The 19378-nt window shown below is 35.8% G+C and overlaps 1 protein-coding gene across 2 annotated transcripts in view; it reads left to right on the top strand.

Annotated features, from left to right (window-relative positions):
* LOC307145274 (NACHT, LRR and PYD domains-containing protein 3-like) overlaps positions 1-19378 on the top strand; it is a 165037-nt gene that overhangs the window by 25159 nt on the left and 120500 nt on the right. For both annotated transcript variants that reach the window (XM_079848255.1, XM_079848256.1), the window contains exons 9-10: positions 9455-9628; positions 18351-18524. In XM_079848255.1, the coding sequence (XP_079704381.1) occupies positions 9455-9628; positions 18351-18524 (348 nt within the window). The remainder of the gene's footprint in view (positions 1-9454; positions 9629-18350; positions 18525-19378) is intronic.

Consider the following 19378-nt stretch of genomic DNA (forward strand, 5'->3'; position numbering starts at 1 on the left):
AAAACCACATTTGTTATTTACAAGTTGGAATGCCCAGAGTGTAAAGTCTTTTACATTGGTAGAACAAAAAGACGCTTTCAGGATAGATTGGCAGAACACAAATATGCCATTCGTATGAGTAATATTAACTATCCTATGGCCAAGCATTTCCTGCAGCATAACAGTAACCCATCAACTTTACAAGCCTATGGAATTGATCATATCCCCATTTCGATAAGAAAGGGTGATAGACAGCGCCAACTCAATCAAATAGAGGCTTTCTGGATTTTTAAATTACAGGCCACCAAATATCCGGGTTTGAATGATGAGCTAGATTTCACGGTTTGCAGTGTGCTGAAACGCGTTGGAGTCATTTTAAAAGTCTTTTTTGACTATGCCATAAAATAAAGGCATTTTTAACATTCCAGGAGAGTGCCTTGGAGTTTTTCTTTGGTTTAAAAACATAAATATGCTGTTTAAAGCTCTTCCAGTTGTGGTTCAGGATCAGGGTGGACACACTGGAGTGTAGAAGCTAAAAACTGCAGTGTAATGCCACAAAACACACACACACACACACACACACGCACACACACACCCCTGTAGTGTAAATGTACGACCACTTTCAAAAAATAAAAGCTTTGACATGATCATTTTGTCGTATTTTTGTGTTAATGGAATTAAACTAAAACCATTTTATTTCTATTTATTTGATGTTTTGTTGGGAAAATAAATATTAGACAGATTCTTCTAAAAAAGGCTGAAATATATTTCACTAAAATATTACAGATTAAAACACGAAAGAAAACGTGCTGAGTTTCAGCTCACTGTGGCGCGATCCAAACATCTATAAAGGAAACAGAGACATTACGTTTGTTTCCGTTATTTTACAAAATCTGAATATCTTTTGTAAATGTATGAATTATGTCTTGCTTTTATCTGTATGAGCATAAATCACGGAGTAAGAGTTTACTCTCTTGGAAGGAATAAATCCAGTGGTCGCGCCGCCGCCTCTGAATAAAATACAGTCAACCAAACATATAAAATGTTACAGCGCTCAATCTGAATAGTCTGTGGCGTTCAGCGTGTCCACCGCCTCACTGCGCTGTTATATGGGAAAGATGATATTTTACGTCAATAATGCCAAGTACAAAGCTTAGCCTACATAAAAGGCCTAATAGTTCAGCTTGATTCGCAAATCATGAAACATCTGGATTCGTGCCGAATGAGGAATGTAGGCTTTTTTAATTTAAATTAATTCGTTTGGCATCTTATTTAGTTTTATTTAAATAAAAAACCTGTTCCTCGCCTTGAATATATATATCCCTAGAAGCTGGCATGGCATTAAACAAAGAAAAGAAAAGAGAGATATTATTAGTAGTAGTAGTATTATAGCCTAAATATTATTATTATTATTATAAACTAGGCTACAATAAAAAGTAAAACAAAATAACGTTATTAATCTGTATTTGTTCTAATCAAACCGGTTTCTGAACGTTTATAATACAGAAGAAACGCAGGATCAGAAACATTAAAATAGGACTGGTTCTGCTCGGAGTGAACTGGGGGATTTTATTCATTTATTCATTTTTACACATCGTACATTTAAGTGGCCAATGAATGAACAATATTATTAAAATATTTTAATATGTCTGAAAAGTTCATATCTTTGGCAAAGAATAGACATTAAAATGCAATATCATTTTATGTTAGACTGACATAAGTCACATTTTTGTCATAGTGTCCTTGCAAAAGATCTTTTATACAGATGGTACCTAACCAGAATGCCTATTACCGCCGCGCCAGCCGCCGCGGTGATTTCGAAAATAAACCAGCCGCATTTCAAAGTCGTTCCCGAAATGACCGCCAGGTGGCGCAAAGGGACATTGTGCAAAACAGCAGCAATAGCCGTATTTTAAAATGTAAGTGGGTTAAATATAAAACCCTAAGCCTGATAGGCATATTTTTCATATATATAAATAGGCCTATTATGCTACAACAGAATAGAACCAAAGATAGAATCAATTTTAGAACTGAAAAAATAGAATCAAAAGTTAAAAATAGAGACGATATTAGGAGCAATGACGCTGAATATTTTTACTATTCTATTGAGGAATTAGATAAATGAAGAGCTCTCGTGAGCGATACAATTGCATAGTAATTTATAGTGATTTCAAAAGTAGTCCTTAAAAAAAAAACATGGAGTAGTGTGGTATAATTTTTCAGAGATTACGCGGAACGGGTTTTAGTTAAGATCCTGGTTTCAATGCCCTTAATGTATAGGCTAGGCTACTGCTTTAAAAAAATGTCACAACGCGTTTTGAGATTGTTTTGAATTAAACATTGAAGTTTAAAATGTAGTGTTTTGGCACACCAGGCCGAGTGGCATTACGCATTGTTCAAAAATCAAGTTTTATTCTGGCATGTTGAATTGGCGTTAGAATTTTTTTTTTAGATTTATTAGATTTAGATTTTAGATTTCGTTAGATTTATTTTTCTCATAACAGCTAAAATAACTTAATATATGCCTTGTCTTAATATGACCTACTTAATATAGGCAATAGGCATATACTAGCCTATATAATAGCCTAAATTAGCAAAACTTGGCCACTAAATATTTCATTTTCAATTATTTTAATTATCACAATTAAAGTTTTAATTTTATTAAATTGAACAAGCGCAACAATTAGCATTTAATCAAATATTCTAAAAGATGTATTATTAATAATAATGTTATTTCAACATAATATTTCGTTTTTTCGACATAATATGTGTGCGTGCAACAAGCAAGATGTGTTACAATTTATAGAAAACGAAATTCACTTTAACCCCCTGAGGTCGGCTGTCGCGCCGGCGCGATAGGCTCGTTTTTTTCCGTATGAGTGCAAAAAATTTTTTTAAAAAAAATATTAATTTTTATCTTATATGCTTGTGTTATACATCAATCGATCCTGTTTAGTGTGTATTTTTTTTGTGTATGCTCATAATAAAAACAAAGTGTTGTGCTTTTCGCCAAATAAAGAAAAATAAACATGATGCGAGTTCTGCCTACTCTCCGTCAGTGAAGTCAATTCTGAAACGCGTCCGAAAATGAACTGTAACTCAGCGAATACTCAGTCAAACAGGCATGCAGTCACACAGGCATGAAGCTTGAATTCTCTTCTTTAAAATGAAGTAATTTTTATAAAAAACAAATATTCACAGTTTATGTAATATGCATGCAAAGAGAGAGATGTCAGTCGTTCTCATCTCAGCTCATTAAGTTTTAATGTGCTCCGCCCACGGAGAGCGCGCGCTATTCAAACGCAAATGTGAGGCGATCCAAACAAACCTGTGAAACGCCCACATCAGCTGGATAACACACCGCGAGATCACTTTGAGACTTATGTACTTTACGATGCTGTGAGGAATAATACTATCTTGATAATAATCCTGCAAAAATTTACCTCAGAAGTTCTGGAAGTATCATTTCGAGGAGCAAACGGATCCCGCTGAGGAATTAGGTCAGTTCTGTTTGCTTTGTTCTAATCGGAATGAATGAACGCACAGATGCCTGCTGTTGTGGAGCTACTACAGCTGGCAAAAATACTGTTTAAATATTGATCGCGTTTCTGTGTATGTATGAATGAATGAACGAACGAACAGATGCGCGCTGTTGTGGAGCTACTACAGCTGGCAAAAATACTGTTTAAATATTGATCGCGTTTCTGTGTATGTATGAATGAATGAACGAACGAACGCACAGATGCGCGCTGTTGTGGAGCTACTACAGCTGGCAAAAATACTGTTTTAATATGAATCGCGAATACAAAGAAAGATTACACTGGAAATATTGTTACAATTTTAAATGTTGTTGTAATTGTATAACCTTAAAAAAAAAAAAAAAAAAATATATATATATATATATATATATATATATATATATATATATATATATATATATATATATATAAGGATAGATGTAAACAAAATCTTAAAAGGTCATTATAAGCCTTCTCTTTAAATAATTGTATTATGCTTTATTAGTGACACATTTGGGAAGAGAATATATTCCAAATCTGAAAATACAGTATGAGAACAATTAACTGCACAATTACTAGAAATGTTTACCTTGGATATTGTACAATTTGCAAGCAAAATTTTTGGAAAAAAACAACAAACCAGTTATATATTGTCCTTGCATTCTTGTGGCTGAGTCACACACCTGAATGAAAGGCTCATTACGTATGCAGCCTCATTATGCGGGCCCCATTGTCTCCGCAGGTGTGAATCACGCCCACCCGCATATGGCCTTTCCAAACAAAAAGTGTTTTACAAGATTTAAATCAATGTATTGTGTTATGTGAATGATTAGGCAGGATGATTTTCACATAATTTTGAAGAAAAAATTCTAGGCAACGTCATCCATTAGTCAGAAGTCTTATTTACATATATTTAGAATATGTTTTATGGCCTTATTTCAGAAACTTTAGTTTTTTGTTTTTGAAAAAAACATGCATAAACATTATTCTATCAAAAATACAAACATGTACATGCAAGTTGTTCACATATTATGGTAGCCCTGTTTGTGCTAAATAGAGTGAATTTACACCTTTGCCATTAATATGTTTATAAGCAACTGAAAAAAGCACAAATGTCAGGGCATGTCAGAACATCTCAAGGACCCCAAAAACCCATCAGACCCCAGAGGGTTAAATAAAGGTTTTCTACTAAACAAAACTTAATGAAGTGGTCAAAATCATGTCTGACCCACTCCATATCCATCTCTCGATATAATGCATCCTATCTTACTCGTGCTGTTCACTTTTCATATTCAACATAGATGGAAAAAAATAACATTATAATATTTTAACAAATATGATACTAAATGAGATTATTTAATGGCTACAACAGTATAGTAGGCCTATAGACTCTATTTGTACAAATTGCTGCACATTAATTTAATTAAATAAAACCTTGTAACGAATTCACACTGTAGGGTAGACTGTGTACAGTTGAGACACCTTAAATAACTTGCGTTCGCAGCAAGCACAAGTTGTGATTTTTTGTGTCAGCTGGGAAGGAAATATATACCAGACCTCTTGGAACTTTAATTGAATACATAGCGTTGGTGAAGCATACTGAAATTACATCCCTACAAATTTATTAGGCCCTGCTGAAAATAAATGTATCGAATTTAAGCAAAGTAGCCTAAATATTAAGACTGTAAGCCCTTTGCTTTTTACTTAGCCTATAAAGGACTCTTGTAGCCGAATTTGTGTTAATTTAATTTGTAGAGGATTTTTTTAACTCAAACATTAACACTGAAATAAATTAAACTAAACTATTGTAATTTTTTTGGCACACGACGACGAGTGGCGCTATGCATTGTTCCAAAGCCAGGTTTTTTTCTGGCATGTTGAATTAGTGTTCGACAAACGCGGCGGCGCGTTCATTTGAATGAAGAGCGCTTCTCGCTCGTGTGAGCGAACACACACTGGAACGTTAGGCCATGTCGCAACGAGTGAATCGTGGCCGAGTGGTTGAACTTACGTTACGATCATTTAGATGACACGGTTTCGAATCCCGAACTAACTTGGACTACTGATATTTTTTTATTAGCCTATTAATGCATTTTATAGTCTATTGTTGATGCAGAGAGATTTGTCTAGTTCTAAAACATAGTTTTTTGCTTATAGCCTATTTACAAAATAAAATCACCATGCATTTCCATTTTACAATAAGCAACAAATAGCCTATTATACAATGACTTTACTTCTGTAACCTATAATGATTCCAATCGTAATTTCAAAAGCAGTTCTGTTAATATATATATATATATATATATATATATATATATATATATATATATATATATATATATATATATATATATATATATATATGACTTTTAAACGACAAACAATAAAATCAGAACCAGTATTTGCGTTCATGGTTCCAGTGGCAGTAATGCATCCACGGCTTTTCAAAATGTCACAAAGCGTTTTGAGATTGTTTTGAATGAAATATTGAAGTTTATAATGAAGTGTTTTGGCAAACCACGACGAGTGGCAAACTCTTTGTTTTGTTTTGCAAACTCAGCTAGCCTGTGGGGGGTTTGGAGAAGGCAAAAGTTGCTTTATCGTGGGGGTGCAGGACAGAGGTGTTAATGTTCCGTCTTTCATATGGAGAGTGTCGGAGCCAGCCTGATGAGCAGGCAAAGGCAAAATTATTTTAAGGATTAATCTCAAAATCTCCAAAAGTTCATAGCCTATATACAGTAGGCCCTATATCTTATTAAATTATATATTGTAGTTTTATTGATTGTATTTAAAGGTTTTCCACACACAATTTCAATTTAGCAGATACAGAGCTCTTTAATTCGCGACCCACCTCGTTTTATTGTGAGGTGAATTCAGCAAGGCATGTTGTATCTTTGAAGGAACAAAAGCTATTTGTTACAGTTTTTTCTTTCGTGATTTGTGTGGATGACACACAGCGACATATACAGTATTATCAGCTGTATGGTGTTTTTTTACGCTGAAAGACCCGCCGCGCGCAGTGAGGGAGACCAAACTTACTAAAAAAATATCCAGAGAGAGACAAAGAAAAACGCCTGTTCTTAATTTATGTTGCTTTGAACTTTTTTCGTTTTGTACCGTTTTAATTTTTTAATTTAGCTGCAATTTCTTTGACAATAGAAATTTAAAATGTTGCAAGAATAAGATTGTGTTTCTTATTTTGCATCACAAAGGGAATAAACTCTATCGATGCAACCCTGTTTAAATAAATAAACTGTTCCGACACTTTATTCATACTGGAATGCTCAACTGGAATGTAGCAAATTTATGTTGTAAATTGATAATTAAACAAGATGATTGACTTTAATAAACAGAGGCATATTTAAGCATCAAGAATGGAAAAACACAAACACTGTCGGCTACACTGAGATTCGATCTCAGATCGTTTGAAGCTCCGAGAGGCTATTGTTAATGCATTGACCACAGAGATATCGTCTGAATAGCCTAGGTCTACTATTTTCTCTGTTTTAAAAGTTTGTTATATTCTTTTTTTATTTGCTTATGTTTTTTAACATTAGCAATTTACTGTCTCGAAATTATGTGTCGAAAAAATTATAAAAAAAAGTGTTTTTACAAGACCTTGTGCTGTTTATTTATTATTATTATTATTATTATTATTATTATTATTATTATTATTATTATTATGCAGATGTTAATTCAGCCATTCTGTTGGATAAAAATTGTCCCTAATGTAAAATGGAAATTAATGGTAATTTTATTTTATAAATATAAAATATTTAATATAGGCTATAGGAGAAAAAAACAATATGGTGTAGCAATATTTTAGAACTATCAAATCTCTCTGCATTAATAATAAAAAAGTAGCCCATGTTTGTTCGGGATTAGAACCCGTGTCATCTGAATTATTGAAACGTAAGTTATAGCCTACCACTCGGCCACGAATTTGTTTTGTTTTAGTTTGTTTGAAATGTATTTTTACATATTTTGCTTTCGTTAATGTTAACCAATTCTGTTGTAGCATAATAGGCCTATATTTTTTCCCTAAAAGTTTGTTTTATTCTCTGCTTTGTTTGTTTATATTTTTACATATTCAATCAGTCTCATTTTTGTTCAAATAATGAAAAACGGTTGTTGTTTTTTTACAAGATCTTGCGCCAAGGTTTTTTTTTTTTTTTTTTTTTTTTTAAATAAACAGATAGGAAATTTACCTTTTAAAATGCCGCAGTTGCTGCTGTTTTGCCCTGTCACTTGCGGCACCCGGTAGTCATTTCGCGAACGACTTTGAAATTCGACTGGTTTATTTTTGCTGCGGCAGTAATAGGCATTGTGGTTGATTATTTATTAAAGAATTCAATTGATACAACATGTAAGCCTATTTAATTCTGAATATAACAAAGAATGCTTAAACCGACTAACATCGGTTAGTAACTGCAAGTCCTGAAAATGTTTTAATTTTACGGTAAATTATTTTAATTTATTTCACTGTTATGTTTCAGTTAATAAATCTACAAACACATTAAAATAACACAAAGTAAATGACAAGTAACCTATTGACATAACCTTTCTAAATTATAGAAAAACTGGGCACACAATGTTACCGTGTGTCTACTTTGTTTAAATTTAATGAATTTGAATTCGTTTAACCACAATATTTATCTTGAATTTATCTGTGACCTCAGCTCAGATTACTGCCGCGGCAGATTACGTCATAAAGAGAATAAACTGACACTTTTCAAAGTCTGTGATTACAGCGCCACTCAGCGGTAAAAGGCAGCAAATACACATCCCAATTTTGCCGCCGCGGGAACGGCGGCGGTAAAAGTCTCATTCTGGTTGGGCACCATCTGTATGTTATTTAAATGTCAAAGAAATGAATTCACAGTGTAATAATTCCACAATGTGGGAATTAGGGTTTCTAAAATGGGACGGGATATTTGCACTTATAAGTTCACTAAAAATGCTATTTTATGCTACAAGCATGTAAAAACCACTGATAACTGAATCATTAATATTTCATTTCTATTTGAGCTGTTCATTCTATTAATAGACAGCATGACCAGACCATTCAGTCTTTCCTGAGACAGTGTTCACTAAAACATTGACAGGATCATTGAATCAGTGATTTGAACTCAGTAAACTAAATCAGTTCTGTTCATGAATGAATCATCTAGACTGGTTTATTAACGGGTTTCTCCTATTCACGGCAATGAACCGACTCAAATGATTCATTCACGAATCGGACATCATTACAAATGTATATCTATGACTAGAACGACATCGTAAATGTTGATCGATTCCTCACAGAAATTGGCTCCAAGTCTTCAGAAAGCCTAAATATATACATCACTGGACTAGTTTTATTGTCACTTGGTGATTTTTCCATTTCTGCCCTGCGTCGTTTCTGAATAACCCGCGAACACACACACACACACACTATAATGAATACCCGTTCTTTATAGCGTTCTTCTTATAAGATTATTTTACAAAGTAAATACCAAAATCATCCAGGAAATTATGGAGTTCTGCTGGACCCTTAGAATCGTCCCAATCCTCCCCTGCTAACACACACACACACACACACACACACACACACACACACACACACACACACAGACTGACAGACAGACACACACACACACACACACACAAACAAACACACACGTTCCTTAAAATACTTACAAATACATTAAGCTCACACACACACACACAGACACACACAGACAGACAGACACACACACACACATGTTGGGTTTACATGTTTTATGGGGACTTTCCATAGAAATAATGATTTTTATACTCTACAAACTCTATAATCAATCCCCTAATCCTAACTGATGAATTTTCACAATGTGAACTGAGTATTTGTATATATTTCATATTGACAGGATTATGTTATTTTTTTAAGTGTCATGTTTATCTCTGGATATAGGCTTAATGTGTGTCATTGTTCTCTACAGGTTGGAGAGGTGTGGTGTGACAGATGAAGGTTGTGCTGCTCTGGCTTCAGCTCTGAGATCAAACCCCTCACACCTGAGAGAACTGTATCTGTCTGATAATAATCTAGGAGACTCAGGAGTGAAGCTGTTCTCTGCTGTACTGGCGAATCCTCACTGTAAACTGGAGAAACTGTGGTAAGATCATACGTTACTCTCACATGAAACTGTCACTAGGGGCGTTTCCATTACAGATTTGTGCAAAACTTTTGCGTTTTTTTCCTCTTCTAAGTGTCGACAAAAAGCTGTTGCGAAATGACGGCGTTTCCATTAACCGATGTTATGCGACTAAAACGTAATTTTTTTCCTCTCGCGATCAGTAAAATCATTCCAAAAATCATGTTAACGGACGTTGGTAGGATTATGTATATCCCAGCCACTGCACTGGCCATTATTATTAATGGAAGGAGATGTGTGTGTGTTTCCAAGCATTAATGGTAAGGAACGACCCTTATTATACTTGTGAGCGGCACATATGAGGAGTTTCTGGGTGTTTCTCCCTCAGTTCTGCTTCAAGGTCTTGATTGTGGCATTTATTTGAGGTTTAGAATCCATTATTCCTGTAATTCTTTTGCCTTATATGAATTTAAAAAAGAGCTCTGTCTCGTATTCTGTCCACACACACTGCGTCGTCTACGTCAGGTGACTGTAAATGTGCAAAAACTGTTTCCATTGCAGTTTTGCGAAATATTTCTTTTTTGAATGGCCTGAAAAACCTCCTCATGTGAGCGTAAACACTTTTTTCCATAAATGGGAGTTTTTGCGAAATTGACGTGTTTCCATTGGGCGTATTTTCAATTTGAAGGGTAATGGAAACGCGGCTACTGTGAATTCATAAAGTATAATCAAAATGGAATAAAATGCAGGGAAATAACTACTATTTCATTAATTACAAGCAAAGCTATTAAAACAACATGATCAAATTCATCAAATTATTTTTACGTCTGTTCATATGATGTAAGAGAATTCATATTTGTAAAGCGTTTGCTCTATTTATCAAAACGACTCCATCCACACCTGGTCACATAAATGTGTTTTTGCAAAACGGATTTAAATCCGATCTTCAATTCCCGCGCTATATGCAGATTTAATGGAGGGCACGTCACCGAAAGCAACAGATATGAGCTGCATTTTATTGATCATCAGCAAAAATTTCTGAATCAAAGACCGCAATAAGAGAGAGCAGCAACAGCCCTGGAAGATCATTTCATTTCTTTACTTTTAATGATGATGATTGTGTGTTAAGCGTCTGCGACTTACTTTCACTTTGATTTGCGATAGTTTGAACGTTGTCTTGATGAACAGATGCTCAGCTGCTCGTCTGCGGTGATGCGTGTTGCAGTAGCGGCGTCATATCTGGCTATAACATGACATATAGCCTATCACACGCTCTCACACGCTTATTTTTTAGCATTTTTGGGAGGAGTAAAATTTCCATATGTGGTTTCAACAACCAGATTTACTGTTTGCACTACTGTTTGTAAACTGTATTACTCTGTCTTGTCTTTTATGTGTAACTTTATGTCGTCTGCACCTTGACGCTTTATCTTGGCCAGGTCGCCGTTTTTAATGAGAATGAGTCCTCTATGTGCCTACCTGGTTATATAAAGGTTAAATAAAAAAAAATAAAAAGATGCATTTCCACTTGTCCAGTTTGGTCTGAAATGCGGCCCAGACCTCCTCCTGAAGTGGTTTGAGCGATCGGATTCAAATCCGTCTCGAATGCGTTTCGGAGGGCATTTACACCTGGTCTTTTCACAGAAAACGCATGAAGTGGCCAGGTGTAAACATATGGAGATAGAATTGTGTCTTTATTACATGCGAGTAAATAAATTATCTGAGAGAAAAAAAAAAGTTTGAGAGAAAAAGTTATCACACTGATAGCAAAAAAGCATTTCATGAGAGAAAAAATAATATTTGAGAGAAAAAGTTTTCATACCAATAGCAAAAAATTATAATATTTGAGACTAAAAAAAGTTTTGAGAGGAAGTATTTTCTCATAGAACATAAAAAATATAAATGTAATTTTTTTTTAATTATTTCTGAGAAAAAAAATCTCTCTCAAAATACTTTGAAAAAAACTCTCAAATATATATTTTTTTGCTATCAGTGTGAAAATATTTTCTCTAAAAAAAAAAGTGTTTCTCTCAAAACGCTTTTCTTTGCTCTCGATGCAATTTCTTGCTCTCGCGTCAGGATTTTGCTTTAGCTGTGAAAATTGTGTCATGGGCGGGGCCACGTTCCCATTGGCCAGTCGGGTGAGCATCGTCTTGTCTTGGGAGTCGAACTGAATCATTACACCATTGTTCGGTTCACCAGCATAGATGCCGCCTCTGCCTTAGTTGAGCACGGACACTCCAATGTTTGAGTGCGATTTGCCGGGGGGGGATTTCCCCCTTTCAGGTCCATGTATCCCTGCCTCTGCTTAATTATTTCAGGGTATCCGCGGGGTCTTGAAAAGTATTAAAAGGTGATAAATCAATTTTGGGAAAATTAAGACCCTTAAAAAGTATTAAAAAGTCTTATCACGGCTTTATAAAGTCTTAAATTTTGAAAGTATTTTTTCTGAATTAGCTGTCCAACAGTTTGAATCCCAAAAACATGTAAAAGTGTGTGAATTTAGTCATTTAAAAAAAAAAAAACGAACAAGTACATAAAAAACTAGGCTATTGTGTGTGCGTTCGTAAATTGCCTCTGAGAGCACCAGAGCGGGTGCCCGACGTCCCGGGGCTATTGTGTTTTCCAGTCGGGCTACCAAAATGCATAACCAGCCTGCCCGACGGGCTATCTGAAATAGTGTTCGCTTCAGTCAGATTCAGCGCGTTCTTCATCTTCAATCCGAAGCGGCGCCGAGCACGTCAGAAACAGAGAGGACAGGGTGTGTGTGTGTGTTCATCTGAGTCTCATTGGTCTGCGGTGCTCGTCAATGTCAGAATGACCAATCAAATCAAAGTAGGCGGGCTTTATGTTCACAAGAAGCTGCTGAGCGCGAATTTGAGCAGAGCGACTCGACGCTTCAGTTTACGGTCAAGTGCGAGATAAGATGTAAGTAGCTAAACTAAACATTTCATATTTGACAGCTTTTTTAGGTCATAAATGTGAAACAAATGACAAAAATAATCAGGCAAATGAATATACTTTTGTCGAATTTCGCCATTTTGAACTGAAAATCGGCCTATGTAATGTGACTAATAATTAGTTTACTGTCATTGTGAGGGGACATTAGCATTAACAAAGCCGTTTTCATCATAGGCACAATATTAATAATGAATGTGTACATGTTGAGAATTAATATACAATTTGTAGCCTTCAGTAAATTAAAAAAGTTCAGCTTTAGGTAGGGAGAAGAGATGGTAAGATGAGGAGACTGAGAGAAAAAGAAAGAGTGATGGATAAGAAGTGAGATCAGGTATCATCTGCTGCCTGCTGACGTGGTTTTAAAGCTATTTCTTATCCTTTTTTGGCCTTCAAACGTCTTGAAATGGACATATCCGAGAAATAAAAAATTTAAACCCCCTAATAACCTTAAATGTAGGACCTCTTTGATTATAAAGCCCTGTCTACGGCCCTGTATTAGGAATAAGATCAATAATGAATGTGTACATATTGTGAATGAATTCAATAAACTTAGTTAGGCTACCTAGCTTTCCTAGTAGCTTTCAGTAAATTAATGCATCTGAGAACATGATTCATAAATCAGTTGACCCTTTGTTTACTCTTTTCACTGACAGACAAAAATTAAAAGCCTATATCAGTCAAAGCTCAGCTTTAGGAGGAGAAGAGATTGAGCAAGAGAAAAACAAAGAGAATAGGAGTGTGATGCTGATGAGGAGAGAAAAATAATCAGCTGCCCACTTACATGGTTTTAAAGCTATTGTTATCCAATTTTTTTGGCCTTCAAAACATCTTAAAATGCACATATGTAGATCAGAGAAATCAAAATAATTTTCTCAGGGGTGCCCCCGAACCCCCCTAACTAGCATATCTCACATTCGGGACCTCAGTGATGAAAAAACCCTGCCATCTGCATGTTAATGAAACAAATTAATAGTGAGCATTAAACCCTAAACTAAAGAGTTACTTTTTTTTTCTTTTTTTTATCATACCCTCATTGGGGGCTGAGCCACAGACACAGACTGATTCATGTCCCATACTGGTCACACACCTTTCAGTTCAGTTAGAATCAGATGCATATTTGTTGATATTTGTGTTTTGAAAAAATTTTTGATTCATTGTGTTGACTCCTAACCAATATTCTACATTAAAAATGTAGTCTTTTTATATGGGCTAGCAAAATTCATTTCGGGCTACCAAAATCTGGAGAGTGCCTGCCCGAAGGGCTACCAGCGATTTTGAAATTTTGCGAGCCCTGCAATGTACGCTCTGGCGGTCCCAGTGCGTATTACGTAGTGCGTATAGTCTTTATCACAAACTAAAACTGTTAAGTTAAAAGTATCACTGATGTAAATGGTTACAGCTTGAAGTGGCGGTGAGGTATTAAAAAATATTGAGAAGGTCTTGAAAAAGTCTTGAAAAGGTATTAAAATTAACTTCAAGATTCCTGCATATACCCTGTATTTATAAATTTATAAATTTAAATTAAGATATAAAGATAAAGATTTATCCCCCCCTCAAAGTGATCAGTGCCACTACACTAGTGGCGAGACGGATCACAAAACTTATCACGGATCCGTGGTTTGATTAAAGTCAATTTTATTTAAAAATGCGCTACTTTGGCTGGCTCTGATGATATAGCTGCCGCAGCCTCTCTGTAATCACCACTCTACAGACTTGCTCAATGTCCCACCCACGGCGCTATCTGATTGGTTACACCTCACGAGTAATAGCCTATCAACACTTGTGTGTCGAAAGGAAGGCTGCCTTCAGCATATTATTGAAGCGGGAATAAACATCACAATCTGATTATGTTTCTATGATGACAAGCAGAGTTAGTGTCCCAGTCACACCACTGAGAATGGCCGAAGTTACACATACGGTGTTTCACTCAGTTGAAGCTAAAGCAAAGGTTTTTTGATTACTCACTAACTCTTGAGCGTATGGCGCGAGTGATTTCAATTCAATGTAAAGATGCGTTTACGCGCGTCTAGAGGTCCTGCGGCGCGTCCAGTTCGCGCGAATGAGGCGAATTGACTAACACGAGATAATGCATCTGTCTTTTCTATCATTTCACTGTAGCTCAGCATCGCGATTTAAAGTTAACTTTATTATTACTTTAACAGCAGCAGTAAAACTGGGCCATTTAATTTTGCCATTCATAAATAAGTGTTTTGACATCTAGCCGAGTGGCAATCCATGGTACTGGGAGGGGGATTTAATTCTTGCATGTTTTTTCGTTGTGCATGAACACAGTTCATATGTGTGGGGAAAGATAAGCTATTAGAGTAAAAATATTACGTTAGGCTACTTCATGAGTTAATAAGAAAAAATTATTTACAATTCCTGCAAATGCAGTGATGAAGTTCATGTTCTCATGATTTATTTTTATGAATAAAAATGTTTCAAAACAACAAATGTTTCCCCTCTGTTTTTTTTCACAAATCGCACCCAAGATGATGACACACACAACTCGATGGATAGCTGGCTGAGCAAGTTCAGCATCACGGAAGATTAAACATTAAAAAATAGCACTCATATTCATGAATGAATGTGTATTATATTATTAGCTTGGGTTGCTAATGTAAGAGTTAGTCCTAGACCTGCAATTTACCTCGTCAGCTCTAGACCTCGGCTAGATAAAAAAATATTTAGAATAAGCTGTGTAGCTGAGTTTGCAAGCTACACATGTAGTGTAGCTAAACGTGTAGTGCAACAACCATACAAAGACTATTTTAAACAAAACTAAGTGGGACACTTTCAAACAGTATATCAATAACTGTCTAACGTCAGCTAGCTATGGGTTGCCACCTTCCATGCATACTAACGTTAGTTGAAAGTTGTACAGGAGGTTGATGAACAAGCAGTTACTCTTCAGGTGCTTTGAGGCTAGCAAGTACAAATGTAGAAACTAGCTCACTACTCACTAAATAAGGAGTGAAACTATCTAAATCAAAACATTAAGTTGGCATTTGATTTAAAAATAGTATAAACCAGGTGAGTTTGCAAGTTTACCTAGCATGATGGCTAATTAGCAATTAGCAAGCTAAATAATATAATACACATTCATTCATGAATATGAGTGCTATTTTTAATGTTTAATCTTCAGTGATGCTGAACTTGCTCAGCCAGCTATCCATCGAGTTGTGTGTGTCATCATCTTACCCAAACATTGGAGTGTCCGTGCTCAACTAAGGCAGAGCCGGCATCTATGCTGGCGAACCGAACAATGGTGTAATGATTCAGTTCGACTCCCTAGACAAGACGATGCTCACCCGACTGGCCAATGGGAACGTGGCCCCGCCCATGACACAATTTTCACAGCAAAAGCAAAATCCTGACACGAGAGCAAGAAATTGCATCGAGAGCAAAGAAAAGCATTTTGAGAGAAACACTTTTTTTTTAGAGAAAATATTTTCACACTGATAGCAAAAAATATATATTTGAGTGTTTTTTTCAAAGTATTTTGAAAGAGATTTTTTTTTCTCAGAAATAATTAAAAAAAAATTAAAATTTATATTTTTTATGTTCTATGAGAAAATACTTTCTCTCAAAACTTTTTTTAGTCTCAAATATTATTATTTTTTGCTATTGGTATGAAAACTTTTTCTCTCAAATATAATTTTTTCTCTCATGAAATGCTTTTTTGCTATCAGTGTGATAACTTTTTCTCTCAAACTTTTTTTTTTTCTCTCAGATAATTTATTTACTTGCATGTAATAAAGACACAATTCTATCTCCATATAAACAGCCCCTAAATCATCCACGATCAAAAATCGTGATATCGCATAAGCACAAGTATAAAACGACTGTTATCATGTCTGAAAACAAACACAAGTAACGGAGTTTACAAAACTGTATCGCACGCGTGCTACAGTGGTACATTTATTCATCGCACAGACCAATCTTTGTGTAGATATATGTCGCACTGTACAGCCCTGTACAGGACCCTTTTAATGAGCGTTTGGTGTAGGTCTACTAGGCATAGAGATATCTGAACATCTTTGCCAAGCACAAACCAGTACAGAAGTAGCCTAATCAATAATTAAAGTGCAAGCTGAGAAACTGAAGTGGATATGGAGAAAAGCTTCTTTATATGCCATTGCCTACATTTTAAACGGATGTCTGCCAATAGGCCTAAAACATTACATATATGGTTATTGTGACAGAGACTGGGACTCCAGGTTAATAAGATTCTGACTGAGTAGCAAGATATGAATTCAATTGTGATTCTGTGAGAATTCACAGATTCAGTTTCTCTTTTTTAATCTTCCCCTTAACATTTAAAGGAATCTACATGTATGTGTGTGTGCTCAAATATGGCTTCTGGAGAGCAAATGAAGGATAAAATATGAATTACTAAACAGACATTAATTAAGCAGTTCCTCATACTTTTAGAGTTACAACTAAAACCACTAGATGGCAGCAGCGTATAAGAGATGAACTGACAGCTAGTAAATCTTTGAACATGGAGTGCTAATGATAATAAATGTAATATGTCAGGCTCACAATTTTTACAATTGAAGTGCTATAAAAGTTGTAGAAATGACAGATTCAATGTGCATTGTATTAAAAAAATCTTTATTGATATGCAACTAGACAATAGACATCCAGCAAAAGAAAAATGGCAAGTGATGTATGCCCTCAAATCTGTAGATGTGCATGGATTTGTCCTGAATCCCGTCAAGAACTTGGGAGCAACTAGAGTATACACACCTTCTGTATAGTGTAACGTGTCATAACGTAATTGTGTGTAGGACAGTGAGTGAGTGAGAAAACGTGTGTGTGTGTGTGTGTGTGTGTGTGTGCTTTGAAACGAACTCTGGAGCGGTTCGTTTGTGGTGAGAACGTGATCCGACCTTGAACAGAACCAACTGCCAAAGAACGGCGCATTTTTGGACTAAACCAGTTGCCGTAGTCAGCTGCGCTGTGATTATGGGATGAGGAGAAATGTTTGTTGATTGACAGTTTGCATTTTAAGCATGGCAGCTCGCGGACAAACTTGAAGTTGTGAGGAGGTGCAGAGCCTGATAGAAATCATTAACAGCCGCATCCTCGCTTCATTCTCAGATATTCTTGTTTGTCTAAAGTGGTGTAGACAAACTATATAATAAAATATGACCAAGGATACAATCAGCCCACGCAGTCGTCTCTCCATAGTAAACAGCGGCGTGTTGTCTGCCGTTTTTTCGCGCACGTTAATTCTGACCAAATGAAGTGCAGTTATGGAAATGCGTTCAAGACACATCTGGCCAACGAGTGATGTGGATGTAGTCACGTGACTGCGTTTTGGTTCGTTTTATCAACTCATAAACTGATTCGGACCAGAGCGATCAGTCTGGTGTGAAAAGGAACCAAAACGCCGGAAAAATGCTACAAAGCATCATTTTTCACCCTTGGTCCGGACCAAATGAACTGAACTACAGATGTGAAAGCACCCTTAGAATCGTCCCAATCCTCCCCTGCTAACACACACACAGACACACACACACACACACACACACGCACACACACACACGCACACACACACGTTGGGTTTACATGTTTTATGGGGACTTTCCATAGAAATAATGATTTTTATACTCTACAAACTCTATAATCAATCCCCTAATCCTAACTGATGAATTTTCACAATGTGAACTAATGAGTATTTGTATATATTTCATATTGACAGGATTATGTTATTTTTTTAAGTGTCATGTTTATCTCTGGATATAGGCTTAATGTGTGTCATTTTTCTCTACAGGTTGGAGAGGTGTGGTGTGACAGATGAAGGTTGTGTTGCTCTGGCTTCAGCTCTGAGATCAAACCCCTCACACCTGAGATATCTGGATCTGTCTGAGAATAAACTAGGAGACTCAGGAGTGAAGCTGTTCTCTGCTGTACTGGCGAATCCTCACTGTAAACTGGAGACACTGTGGTAAGATCATACGTTACTCTCACATGAAACTGTCACTAGGGGCGTTTCCATTACAGATTTGCGCAAAACTTTTGCGTTTTTTTCTTTTTCTAAATGTCGACAAAAAGCTGTTGCGAAATGACGGCGTTTCCATTAACCGATGTTATGCGACTAAAACTTCATTTTTTCCTCTCGCGATCAGTAAAATCATTCCAAAAATCATGTTAACGGACGTTGGTAGGATTATGTATATCCCAGCCACTGCACTGGCCATTATTATTAATGGAAGGAGATGTGTGTGTGTTTCCAAGCATTAATGGTAAGGAACGACCCTTATTATACTTGTGAGCGGCACATATGAGGAGTTTCTGGGTGTTTCTTCCTCAATTCTGCTTCAAGGTCTTGATTGTGGCATTTATTTGAGGTTTAGAGTCCATTATTCCTGTAATTCTTTTGCCTTATATGAATTTAATAAAGAACTCTGTCTCATCTTCTGTCCAAACACACTGCGTCGTCTACGTCAGGTGACTGTAAATGCGCAAAAACTGTTTCCATTGCAGTTTTGCAAAATATATTTTTTTTTAATGGCCTGAAAAACCTCATCATGTGAGCGTAAACACTTTTTTTCCATAAATGGGAGTTTTTGCGAAATTGACGTGTTTCCATTGGGCGCATTTTCAATTTGAAGGGTAATGGAAACGCGGCTACTGTGAATTCATAAAGTATAATCAAAATGGAATAAAATCCAGGGAAATAACTACTATTTCATTAATTACAAGCAAAGCTATTAAAACAACATGATCAAAAATTATTTTTACGTCTGTTCATATTATGTAAGAGAATTCATATTTGTAAAGCGTTTGCTCTATTTATCA

The sequence above is a fragment of the Squalius cephalus genome (assembly GCF_949319135.1).
Source record: "Squalius cephalus genome assembly, chromosome: 18".
In the NCBI taxonomy this organism is placed as follows: domain Eukaryota; kingdom Metazoa; phylum Chordata; class Actinopteri; order Cypriniformes; family Leuciscidae; genus Squalius; species Squalius cephalus.